General features: G+C 43.6%; 1 protein-coding gene across 1 annotated transcript in view; it reads left to right on the top strand.

Moving 5' to 3' along the window:
• The first annotated feature begins 280 nt into the window (after nt 1-280).
• TMA16 (translation machinery associated 16 homolog) overlaps nt 281-13,043 on the top strand; it is a 30,190-nt gene continuing 17,427 nt past the window's right edge. The window contains exons 1-2 of the mRNA XM_068975317.1: nt 281-383; nt 12,845-12,957. Of these exons, the coding sequence (XP_068831418.1) occupies nt 381-383; nt 12,845-12,957 (116 nt within the window). The 5' untranslated portion in view covers nt 281-380. The remainder of the gene's footprint in view (nt 384-12,844; nt 12,958-13,043) is intronic.

The following is a 13,043-nucleotide window of genomic DNA, read 5'->3' as shown; positions in this document are numbered from 1 at the left end:
ACAAAGCCTCGGGGGAGCCTCGCTCCGGCAGCCAGGAGGCGCAGAGGGCAGGCCTGCGCTGGGCGGAAGCCCAGAGCCGCCTCGTCGGAAGAGGCTGTGTGGTCTTGGATCTGAGCGCAGGGCAGAAGCCTGAGAGCCTACGTTTCCCTCGGCACCGGAGAGCGCCCGACTGACGAGCCAAAGTCTCCTGCGGCTCACAAAGACCGGGGGTCTTGTTTCCCGGGACGTTTCAGGAAAGAGCACTCGCCCTCCCGCTTCCGGTCGGGTCGCCTGGCTCCTTCCGCCCCTCGTGTGTTCGGCGGGACTCACCGCGCGACGGGCTGTCAGGTGCTGGCGTGTGCAGTCTGAGTTCCGGAGACTCGAACCGTGAGAACGTCGCCATGGTGGGTTCCCCCAGGTTCCTAGAAGGCCCGGTCAGTGCCGGGTCGGGGAGGCGGGCCGGCGTCGGGCGGCTGGGAGCCGGTAGGGAGTGAGAACGGGGGGTGGGGCGGGCGAGTGCTCTGCGCGTTCGGGTCTCTGGTCGGGGCCCTGCCTGGCTCCGCCCCCCGCCCTCGGGATTGCGTGAGGCTCCGCCCGTCCGCTCCTCAGCGGCTGGGGCGGGGACGCAGGGGACGCGGCTGAACTGAGAGCAGCTGCCGGGGCGCGATCGCCTGGCCTCGGGTCCGTTCCCTGCCTTCCCGCCAGTGACCACTCCCACCCCAGGCCCCGCCTCCGCGCCTCTCGCGAAAGAGCCGCCTATATAGCACATTTAAGTATAAAGGTCAACTGTATAAGGAATTCCCGTTTATTACTTACTATAAGAAATCCCCTTTCCCCTCCTTGAATGTGTATCCCCATGAGCCACTTAGAGGTAACCAGTATCTAAATTCTTCTTGCTTGTCTTTATACTTACCGCTTGTTTGTATTCCAGAGTTGCTCTTTCTTGCTTCTTTCGCTTCTGTTCTTGAGAATATTTCTTGAATACGAACATGCTGCTGCTGCTAAGTCGCTTCAATCGTGTCCGACTCTGTATGACCCACCAGGCTCCGCTGTCCCTGGGATTCTCCAGACAAGAACACTGGAGTGGGTTGCCATTTCCTTCTCCAGTGCGTGAAAGTGAAGTCGCTCAGTCGTGTCCGACTCTTCGCTGTCCCATGGACTGCAGCCCACCAGGCTCCTCCGTCCGTGGTATTTTCCAGGCAAGAGTACTGGAGTGGGGTGCCATTGCCTTCTCCGAACATGGTTTTTAAATATTCATTTTTCAGTTAGTTTCTAAAGAAAACAACGAGATAGAAAGTTTATAGTGTGGCAGAAAGTTATCTGGTCTCAGTGTCATTACTCCCTTTTAATTTTTTTTCTCCTTTTCATTGTATTTTCATTTTTCACGTCAGTTTTTGCTTCAGGCTATACGTTTGTGTAAATTCAGTCTTTTTTATGTATCAGTATGTGCGATTGCCAGCTCTTTATAATTTTCTAGCCTAACTACTGTTAGTTGGATTGTGTGTTCGTGATTGGGGGTGTTCATTAACATTTGACTGTAGTTGTCCTTGACTGTCAGAACTTCACTTTTGTCATGCTGTACTGTAGGAGTATGTTGCCTTATGAGTCAAGGAATATAAATCTGTTCTCACTGGCACGTTTCCTGGCCTGTCATTTTTCTGGTGCATCAGTAGTGTCTCTGTTGCATCCTGTCTTGAATTTAAACTCAGCTTGGAGCTGGAGGTTTTTCCATCTGCACATTTGTATCAGTTACTCTATAAAATTCTTTCCTACAGTTCAGAATGTGGGCAGTGGAGTCCTGGAAGATGTTTGGCACCTGTCTTTGCTAAATTATGGTCTTGAAGTTACTTAACCCCTCTAAAACTCAGTTATCCTGTTAAGTTGGAATAATCATAGTGTCTACCTCGTAGAATTATGAAAATTAAATGTAAACAGCTTAGCCCAGTATCTGGTGCTTAGTGAATGTTAGTTATTGCAATTACCTTTAGTAATAGTAGAGGTACCTGATGGTCATGTGTATGTATTCTTTGGAAAAGTGTCTACTCGTCCTTTGCCCAGTTTTTAATTAGATTTTTGGTGTTGTTATTGTATGAATTCTTTTATATTTTGGATACTAACTCCTTATCAGGTAGGTGATTTTGCCAATATTTTCTTTCAACTCCTGTAGGTTCCTTTTTATTTTGTTGATCATTTCCTTTGTTCTGCAGAAGCTTTTTCATTTGATGTAGTCCTACTTGCTTATTTTGGGGTTTGTTGCTTATGCCTTTGGTTTCATACCCAAACAGTCATTGCTGACTGTCAAGGAACTTTTCTTCCTATGTTTTCTACTAAGAGTTTTACAGTTGAGGGCTTACATTTAAATCTTTCATCTATTTTGAGTAAATTTTTGCAAGTGGTGTAAGGGAGGACCAGTTTCATTCTTTTGATTGTGAGTATGTTAGGCGACTGTTAAGCCCCCTCGGCATGTTGCAGCTCTCGGGTCTTGGATAGACCGTGTTATAGCTCTCAGGTCTCGAATGGACCGTGTTATAGCTCTTAGACACATCAGTGTTACAGCTCAGTGTTACAGCTGTATTTTATTTAGAAGATAGCAGGAAAATCCATCTTCGAGGCGTGAGGGCACGTTGATCCAAAGACGCAAAGAGAAGAGCACCCCAGCGCGTGGGGGGGAGAGAGAGAGAGAGTGCTTTGGCTCCTCTTTTTATGTGTTTTTTTTTTTCTCCCTGGGCCTGTCCTATATAAATTGGGCTTGCCAGGAGTGTTTGTTTTAACTGCGGTCCTCACTCCGGTCCTCGGACCTTCTTTGTTCTATTTTCACGGGCTTTTCTTTTTCTTATCTTTTAGCTACCGCCATTCTGGACTCTCTTTCCCTGTTCTAACTACCTAACATGAGTATTGCTACTCCAGCTTTCTTTTGCTTTCCATTTGCATGAAATATCTTTTTCCAGCCCCTCACTTTGTCTGTATGTATCCCTAGGTCTAAAGTGGTCTCTGGTAGACAGCATATATAGGAGTTTTGTTTTTGTATGCGTTTAGCTAGTCTCTGTCTTTTGGTTGGAGCATTTAATATATTTCCATTCAGGTTAATTATTTATATATATGCTTCAGGTGTAAGCTTAGGTTGTTTACTTGAGATTTTTCATTACCATTTCCTTTACTGTTTTGGGTTTTTTTATAGGTCTTTTTTCATATGTTTCTCCTCCACCCATGCCCCCATGTTCCTTTAGTATTTGTTGTAAAGCTGGTTTGGTAGTGCTGAATTCTCTCAGCTATTTTCCTTGTCTGTAAAGCTTTTGATTTCTGTGTTGAATCTGGGTGAGATCTTTGGTGGATAGAGTAATCTTGGTTGTAGGATTTTCCCTTTCATCCCTTTAAATATATCCTACCACTCCCTTCTGGCTTGCAGTTGCTGCTGAAAAATCAATTGATAACCTTATGTGAGGATTCCCTGTATCTTATTTGTTGCTTTTTTTTGTTTGTTTGTTTTTAAATTTTGTTAGTTTGATTACTGTGTGTCTCAGCCTGTTTCTCCTTTGTTTTATCCTGTATGGAACTCTCGGACTCTCTGTGCTTCCTGGACTTGGGTGGCTATTTCCTTTCCCATATTAGGGAGATGTTTTACTATAATTTCTTCAAAATTTTTTCAAGCCATTTCATTGTTTTTTCTCTCTTCTTCTCAGATCCCTATAATTCGAGTGTTGGTGAGTTTAATGTGGTCCAAGGGGTCTTTGATATTATCCTCATTTCTTTTCATTCTTTTTTCTTTATTCTGCTCCATGGTAGTTATTTCCACAATCTATCTTACCACTCACTTATTCTTCTGTCTGTTATTCTGTTATTGATGCCTTCTAGTGTATTTTTCATTTTTGTTATGTTTTTCATCATTATTTGTTCTTTATTTCTCTTCAGTTCAGTTCAGTCGCTCAGTCGTGTCCGACTCTTCTTTGCAACCCCATGAATCGCAGCACGCCAGGCCTCCCTGTCCATCACCAACTCCCGGAGTTCACTCAGACTCACATCCATCGAGTCAGTGATGCCATCCAGCCGTCTCATCCTCTGTCGTCCTCTTCTCCTCCTGCCCCCAATCCCTCCCAGCATCAGAGTCTTTTCCAGTGAGTCAACTCTTTGCATGAGGTGGCCAAAGTACTGGAGTTTCAGCTTTAGCATCATTCCTTCCAAAGAACACCCAGGGCTGATCTCCTTCAGAATGGATTGGTTGGATCTCCTTGTGGTCAAGGGACTCTCAAGAGTCTTCTCCAACACCACAGTTCAAAAGCATCAATTCTTCAGCACTCAGCCTTCTTCACAGTCCATGTCTCACATCCATACATGACCACTGGAAAAACCATAGCCTTGACTAGACGGACCTTAGTTGGCAAATAATGTCTCTGCTTTTCAATATGCTATCTAGGTTAGTCATAACTTTTCTTCCAAGGAGTAAGCATCTTTTAATTTCATGGCTGCAGTCACCATCTGCAGTGATTTTGGAGCCCCAAGAAATAAAGTCTGACACTGTTTCCACTGTTTCCCCATCTATTTCCCATGGAGTGATGGGACCAGAAGCCATGATCTTTGTTTTCTGAATGTTGAGCTTTAAGCCAACTTTTTCACTCTCCTCTTTCACTTTCATCAAGAGGTTTTTTAGTTCTTCTTCGCTTCCTGCCATAAGGGTGGTGTCATCTGCATATCTGAGGCTATTGATATTTCTCCCGGCAATCTTGATTGTAGCTTGTGTTTCTTCCAGTTCACAGTTTCTCATGATGTACTCTGCATATAAGTTAAATAGGCAGGGTGACAATATACAGCCTTGACATACTCCTTTTTCTATTTGGAAACAAGTCTGTTGTTCCATGTCCAGTTCTAACCGTTGCTTCCTGACCTGAAATATTTATTATATTTTCTCCATTCTGTTGTGCCTCTATTCTATTTCTGAGATCTGGGTCATCTTTACTATTGGTATTTTGCATCCTTTTCCAGGTAGATTGCCTATTTCCTCTTCATTTATTTGGTTTTGTGGATTTTTACATTGCTCCTTCTGCAACATATTTCTCTATGTTCTCATTTTGTCTAATTTACTGTGTTTGAGGTCTCCTTTCTGCAGTCTTAGCTCTTCTTGCTTCTCATTTCTGCCCCTTGTGGGTGAGTTCGGTCCTGTCTTTTGTGTTGGCTTCCTAGTGGGAGGTCCTGGTGCCTGTGCTCTGGTAGATTGTGCTAGATCTTGTCCTTCTGATGGGCAGTGCCACATCAGGTGGTGTGTTTTGGGGTGTCTCTGGGCTTAGTACAACTTCAGACTGTCTGTCTGCTGATGGGTGGTCTGTGTCCCTGTCTTGCTTATTGTTTGGCATGAGGCATCTAGCACTGGGGACTGAAGGCCATTGGGTGGAGCCAGGTCTTGGAGTTGAGAAGGATACCTCTGGGAGAACTGTCACAGATTAATATTGCCTAGGACTGGGCATTCTCTGCTGGTGTAGCATCCTGGGTTTACCACTCCCACCCCAAAGGCTCAGGCTCAACCCCTGGCTGGGGAGCCAAGACCTTGCAAGTCATACAGTGTGGCAAAAGAAAAAGGAAAAACGAACGCGGGTGGTGAAGTCAAAGACAGATGGCAAAAAGATAAACAAGTAGTAGCAACAACAACAACAAAAGAGAAATGAAGAAACAGAGCCCAAGACAAATAGTAACACCAGAGCTGAACAAATTACAGGTGCACACATGCGCACAGAAGAAACAAACACAGAGAAATTGAAAAGCACTAGAACTACCAGAGCAAAGTAACCCAGAAGTCAAACCAAATGATTAAAAACAAAATTAACAGAAGCAAAAAATAAAGCAGAGTGCAGGAAAAAAAGCACAGAAACCTAAAACACAGAGAAATTTTAAAAAGATCAAAATGGAACAAAGAGAGAACAGAAAGAAACAGGAAACAATGAAAAGTATATAAAAATAGAAAAAATTGTAAAACATATTTTAAAAATTAAAGAAAAATTTTAAAAATAGGGCTTCCCTGGTGGCCCAGACAGTAAAGAATCTACCTGCAGTGCAGGAGACCCAGGTTCAATCCCTGGATCAGGAAGATGAGCTGGAAAAGGGAATGGTACCCACTCCAGTATTGTCTGGAGAATCCCGTGGACAGAGGAGCCTGGTGGGCTACAGTCCATGAGGTCACAAAGAGTTGGACACAACTGAGCAACTAACACTTTCACAGTTTCAAGTAAAAAGTGGTAATTATGAGAGAAACAAAAACAGAATTAGGATAATAGTAGTAATAATAATATTTTCCTGGGGTCTCATCGATTAGTGTCTTTGCCCCTCCTATGAATCACAGCCAACCTCTGCCTCCCCAGCAGACCCTCTGTTACCTCTGGCTAGGTCTCTGGACCTGCTCTGGGCACTGGGGGGACACTCAGACTCTGACCTGGCCTGTCTCCCACATGTACTTGCTACAGAGTCCACAGCTGCTACAGCTAGACCAGTCTCAACTGTGGGAACAGTCACTGTCCATTTGGATATTCCATAGACTCTGGGTTTAGCAAGCTGATCGCATGGATTTAATCTACATTTTGTGCAGCTGCATGGAGAGATTTTTATTCCTTAGTCACCAGACCCCTGGGGCTCAGCTGTGGTTTTCACCCCACCTCTGAGTGTTGGCCACACACAGGAGTTGCTCCGAGGCTGCCTGAGAGCTGTCGGGTCTGGCCTGGTGAGGACAGAGTGTGGAGGCAGCATGGCTGCTGGGATTAGAGTCGCAGCATCAACAAGTGAGCGGAGGACTTGGTGGCCACGAGAGATCCAGTCCTTCAGTGATGAGGAGAGCAGAGAAGCTTGCAGTCGTGGGTGTGACAGATGGCTAGTGCAAGATCAGCCCTGGTGGGAGCCTTTCCTGGCATTCAGCTGTGGGCATGTATGGGCCTGCTGTTGGGGGCCTTTCCTGGTGCCCAGTGAGAGGTGTGCTAGGGCCTGCCCTGGCTGGGGCCCTTCCCAGCCCATCAGCAGGCAGGGGCCAGCACATGGGGAAAGAGAGGGTGTGATGGCAGGTCCCACCCCTGCTCACCACTCAGCAGTGGTGCCTTGCGTCTGTGACAGTCTGAGTTTCCTCCTCAGGCTTTCCCAGGGACAGATTTCCTCCCTCTGTCCCCTCAGGCTGTCTCCTTACAACCAGCAGCCGTCCTCTCCCCAGCTTTGCTGTCTTACCTGCATGTTCCAGCTCTCAGCCCCTGTGCGCACTGGTGGGGACATATCCCAATCTGGGATGCACAGGGCTCTAGCACCAGCCGTGTGTGTAGGTCTCTGTCCGTCTGCCACAGACCAGCTGTTTCCCCTTCTCAACCCCTCAGATGCTCCACCTGTGTCTGTTTTTGCCCTGTCAGTTAGGGGGCATCCCCAGATGAGACTTCTACCCGCCTTCACCTCCCCACCAGGGCACAGGTCTTGTCCCATGTCCTCTCCTCTTTTTCCCTTCTTTTTTCATCCTACCTGGTTGCACAGTGATCCCTCTTGTCCTTCCCAGGATCCAAGGTCTTCTGCTAGTGATCAGCTGATGCTCTGCCTATAGATGTAGATAACTGATCCACCTGTTGATGTGTTGTTGATGTGTTTGTGGAGCAAAACGAGCTCCAGGAAGAACTCCTCCACCACCTTGGAAACCTCTTTTTATTTCTTTTAAACTTGTTTTTCAACCCAATAGGACATATTTGTAGTCTTCAGGGAGTTGCAGTGGAGGAAATAAACACAAGTGTGAAATTAAATGACTGGTCAGTGCAGTATGTTAAGTGCTGTGTGGAAAGTGCTCCCCAGAGAGCAAGATTATTGAGAATGAAATGGTTACATGTTAGTGGATAGCTTCAAGGAGGAGGTAAACTTAAACTGGAAATGGTCCATGAAAATTGAATGGGGTTTAGTGCGGCTTAAGGGCTGTGGCTCAGATAGTAACGTGTCTGCCTACGATGCGGGAGACCTGGGTTTGATCTGTGGGTCGGGAAGGTCCCCTGGAAAAGGAAATAGCAACCCACTCCAGTATTCTTGCCTGGAAAATCCCATGGATGGAGGAGCCCAGTAGGCTATAGTCCATGGGGTCGCAAAGAGTCAGACACGACTGAGTGACTTCACTTCTTCACTTTTAACATGGCTTATGTGTCCTTTCTGGATTCTCTAACAAGATATTTGTTACTGACACTTGTCATCATAAATATCTGCTAAGCAAGGGAAGTGCCCTAGAATTCTTCAGGATAGAGTCATTGCCAAAAAAAAAAAAGGTCGGTCAGATTCTCTTAATTAGTTCATTATATTCCTGTCATGTCTTTGATACTAAGTGACTTAGTTTATCATATTCTAGAATTTATCTTTGTGATTATGGTTACTTGTGGTTCCAGGCATTATATACTGTAAGCTTTCTCAGTTGTGGGCATGGCATTACTCCTCTACTTTTTAAAAAAATTTTTATGTGTATTTGTGTACCTTAAGTGTGTTTGATAAAATGATCATTCTTTTAGGTTTCTAGTTATATTGGGCAGTTGAAATGACATTTCTTTTTCTAGTTGTACCTAGATTCTTTGATGGCTTTGATTGTCTTTTAGGAAAAGTTATATTTTGTTATTTATGGTTTTTATAGAAATATTTAAAGTGTATTGACCCTGAAAACCTCTCTCTGTTGCTGTGTTTGAATAAACTTCTTTTGTGTTTTCTTTGTTAATCTCAAGTATGAATCTAAAGTGAAAGGAAAGGAAAGTGAAGTCGCTCAGTCGTGTCCGACTCTTTGCGACCCCATGGACTGTAGCCTTCCAGGCTCCTCTGTCCATGGGATTTTCCAGGCAATATTACTGGAGTGGATTGCCATTTCCTTCTCCAGCAGATCTTCCCGACCCAGGGATGGAACCCAGGTCTCCTGCATTGTAGACAGATGCTTTACCGTCTGAGCCACCAGGGAAGTCTAAAGACTGGTCTATAATGAATTTTCTGAAGTATTCACTGAAGATTGTATGTGAGAGAGACTTTTAATACCAGTTTTCTTAAATAGAATATTTCTATGATGCCAGAAACTTTTTAGAAGTTTCTGTTTTTTAGAATAGTCTTTTATGCATATGAAGACAATGCATTTTTGCTATATCTTTGAAAGTTAACTTTGATTCTCTTTGAAACAAAATACTAAGTTTGAATAGAAAATACAGTGTAAACATTTCCCCAATATATAGAATGTTTCTATACTATCTTATGAATTGTCAGATGTTTTCTAAAATAAATTTGAAGAATCTCTGACTAATGAAGATTGATTGCTTTTTAATTAAGAAGCATTTAGTTTGAATAGAATGTAATTAGTAGATTTTTATTGATAAACTGTTACTTCATTTTTCCCCTGTTGAAGCATTTTGTTGGTTTTTTTGTAAAAAAAGACAACATATTGACATAGAATTATTTTAAAATTTATTATTTTATGGTACATATTTCTGTGCCTTATTGTATATTTATAACCTGTCTTGAGGCAACTTTTTCATGAATAAATTATTATAAGGAATCATAGTCCACAGTTGAGTCAGAATGTAAGTTCGGTTTCTTTGTACTTTCTTTGAACTAAATCTTAGAGGTTCTTTAAAATGAGGTCTTCTAAAGCTGTGCGGCGGAGAAGGCAATGGCACCCCACTCCAGTACTCTTGCCTGGAAAATCCCATGGATGGAGGAGCCTGGTAGGCTGTAGTCCATGGGGTCGCTAGGAGTTGGACACGACTGAGTGACTTCACTTTCACTTTTTACTTTCATGCATTGGAGAAGGAAATGGCAACCCACTCCAGTGTTCTTGCCTGGAGAATCCCAGGGATGGGGGAGGCCTGGTGGGCTGCCGTCTATGGGGTTGCACAGAGTTGGATACGACTGAAGCGACTGAGCAGCAGCAGCAGCAGCAAAGCTGTGCGGACATTTTGTACTCCAAGGGTTTTCACACTATTCTTTAAAATGAGGCCTTCTAAAGCTGTGTGGACATTTTGTACTCCAAGGATTATCACACTGCTGCTGCTGCTGCTAAGTCGCTTCAGTCGTGTCCGACTCTTAGCGACCCCATGGACTGTAGCCCACCAGGCTTCTCCATCCATGGGATTTTCCAGGCAAGAGTACTGGAGTGGGGTGCCACTGCCTTCTCCAGGTTATCACACTACTTCTTGTTTTAAAGAAAGTTTTCAAATCTTTAAAGGAAATTTTCTGTAGACTTGGGCTTACTGCTAAAACAATGTTACAAAAGTCTGTAACTTCAGTTAAGTTTTACAGCTTCAGAGACCATCTTTTTTTCTTGAGAATTTTGTGATCATCTTCCATTTTTTGAAAGCACTTTATTTGTTGGAATATGTGAAATAAAAATATCTTTTCAAAGATATTTTTGCTTTATTTTTTTGTTTTGCATCAGTTAACTCTTTAACAAACTATCCCACAATTCATTGGCTTGAAACAACAGAATTTATTATGTCATAGTTCTTAGTCACAGACCAGGCATACTTTATCTGGATCCTCTCCATCAAGGTTTCTCACAAGATTGCAGTCAGAGTATAACCTGAGGCTGTGGCTTCATCTCCCGGCACAGCTTGGGGAGGGTCTACTTCCCAGCTCCCTCACGTGGTTCTTGGTGGAGTTCAGCTCCTTGTGGACTCTTGGACCAAGGGCCTTCGTTCTTCACTCCCTGAGGCTTCCCTCAGTCACTTGTCCTGCTGGCCTCTGTGTAGAGCAGCTCAACACAAGATAGCTAGTCTTCATCGGAGGGAGCCAGAGAGGGCAGCATGCAGTGGACAGCACACAGCCAGGGTCCTTTTGTAACCTATCTCTGGACTGATGCTGTATCACTTTCCCAAATGTTAGTCCACAGAAGTGAGCCACTAGGTCCTGCCCACACTCAAGGGGATGGATGCACATCGGCCTCAGGAGGGGATGGTCCCTGGGGGCCGTCTTAGAGGCAGCCTGCCTTGAGTTCTGAAAGTTTTACTTGATCTATGTTTGCTAACTAACCCTCATGCACATAAGTTCCTGTTACACCGTCCTGCCTCCTCCCTCCACACGTGCAGAGAGACACGTGGAAGAACGCACACACTCTGATGATGGTTTTACACTATACTCCTGTACCCGTAACCAGCTTCTAGGGGCAGCCTGGGTTTCACACTTGGAGTTAATCTTCTCTGGTCATGTTTATCAAGAAGGCAATAGTAAATATTTATTGAACATTTAAGTTAATAATTGTTGAAGAAATGAATATGTATGTGAGGTGGTCATTTTGATTAATTCTACTTGGACAGTTTTATAAAGGAAGTGACTGAGCTGCATTTTATCAGAGGACAAGTGAAGATTTTACAGGGAGAGGTAACAAGTACAGTCTCTAAAAGTTTAAAAAAAAAGCAAGACAGTATGGTATGTTCTGGGAATGGTGAGAAGTTAGTAAGAATGTGATGAAGAGTCTTTTGAGTGGGGTATAATGCTGGAGAGTAAGTCAGAGTAGTTTGTTTCTCATGTTAAGGTTTTAGGGCCTAACCAAGTTAGTGATGCCCTTCAGTGGGGAGAAGGGCTCTACTCATCAGTGTTCCAGACAGAGCCACTCCATGCCTTCCGATGTAAAACCTCAAGGCCACCTTAAGCATGGAAGAGTGTGAGGCTGCATTAACGCAGTGCCAGTAGTTTCAGAGAGAATATTCTAAAAATGTGACCTTTTTGAAGATTAGATATGTTAGATTTCCAGCTGTCCCCTAAAGAGCCTCTTGTTCTTCTATAATCATGTATTTTTTTTCTGATAATAAAGACTGTATTTACTAATCACTTATATAATCCTCCTTAGATATAATAGAGAAGGAACATGCCTGTTGATTTTTCTCTTCTGCCTCTCACTGGCTGGACTGAAGGCCTGGTGTTGTTCCATCTGAGGACAGCATGCAGCAAGAAGAAGTGGGCCTCAGGGCTCCATGGAGCAGAGCCTCCAGCTCCTGCTTTCTGTGGAAGAGACCTAGCTTCATTGGGGTTAAGCCACTGTTATTTTGGCTTTCTATTACAGGGAGCCAAAGTTCCTGAGTAATTTAAATCAGATATAAGATACAGAAGTATGTAAGGATAAAACAGTACTGAAATGCTAGACAGCTAGTTTAGAGGGCCTGGTTAACTGGCCTAAGTCTTGAATGGGAAAATAATTTGTTTCTTTTGGACTGGGCTGATTTGAGATGGCTTATATTATTCCCTCTGTTCTTATTTCCTGTGCATCCAGCTTTGATTTTCCTTATTCACTGCCCACTCTCTTCTACAGCTTCTTGTGCAGCTTCTACATTCAGGCTCCTGTTAACATCTTGGGTTCCTTCTACCCTCTCTTAACCTTAACTTTGACCCAGATGTCCACCTGTGAGTCTCCTCACTATCTGCATTCTCTGTATCTGCTTTAAAGATGGAACAATTGAAAACCTGGTTTATTGGCTCTGTGCCTTTATTTTCTTACATCACTGGAGCATAGTTCTGAATACAGTTAACTCCTGAGCAGTGCAGAGGTTAAGGGCACTGACTCTCCGCTCAGTCAAAAATCTGCATATAGTTCATAGTCAGTCCTCCATATATACAGTTCCTCCATAACCATAGATAAGGTAGCACTGTAGTACTTACTGTGGGAAACAATCAATCTACGTTCAAGTGGACCCACACATTCCATACCTGTGTTGTTCAGAGGTCAACTGTATGTCATTTCTGTTAGGACCATGGAAACAAAGACTGAGTCTGGCATATCTCCTGATTTCTAGTGACATATTTCCAGCTCATAGCATTTCTGTTATATTACTGTTAAAATTTTTTATTTCTAAAGAAAAATTTTTGACAGAAGTCATTTATGTATCTGACTGCGTGTGTCATATACTTCTCTACATTTCAGCCTAAAGCACCAAAGGGAAAAAGTGTAGGACAAGAAAAAAAAGTCATCCATCCATATAGTAGAAAAGCAGCTCAAATTACAAGAAAGGCCCACAAACAAGAAAAAAAGGAAAAGTAAGTATTTTCATTGTTTTATGTATTGGTGAAAAACCCTTTTATACAGTTATTCCTAATCAGTACTCCCTTTCTCTTCCTTTGAT

The sequence above is a fragment of the Capricornis sumatraensis genome, chromosome 7 (assembly GCF_032405125.1).
Source record: "Capricornis sumatraensis isolate serow.1 chromosome 7, serow.2, whole genome shotgun sequence".
Taxonomy (NCBI): Eukaryota; Metazoa; Chordata; class Mammalia; order Artiodactyla; family Bovidae; genus Capricornis; species Capricornis sumatraensis.
Note: the sequence above shows the minus strand (reverse complement) of the source record. Positions and strands in the feature narration are given on the sequence as shown.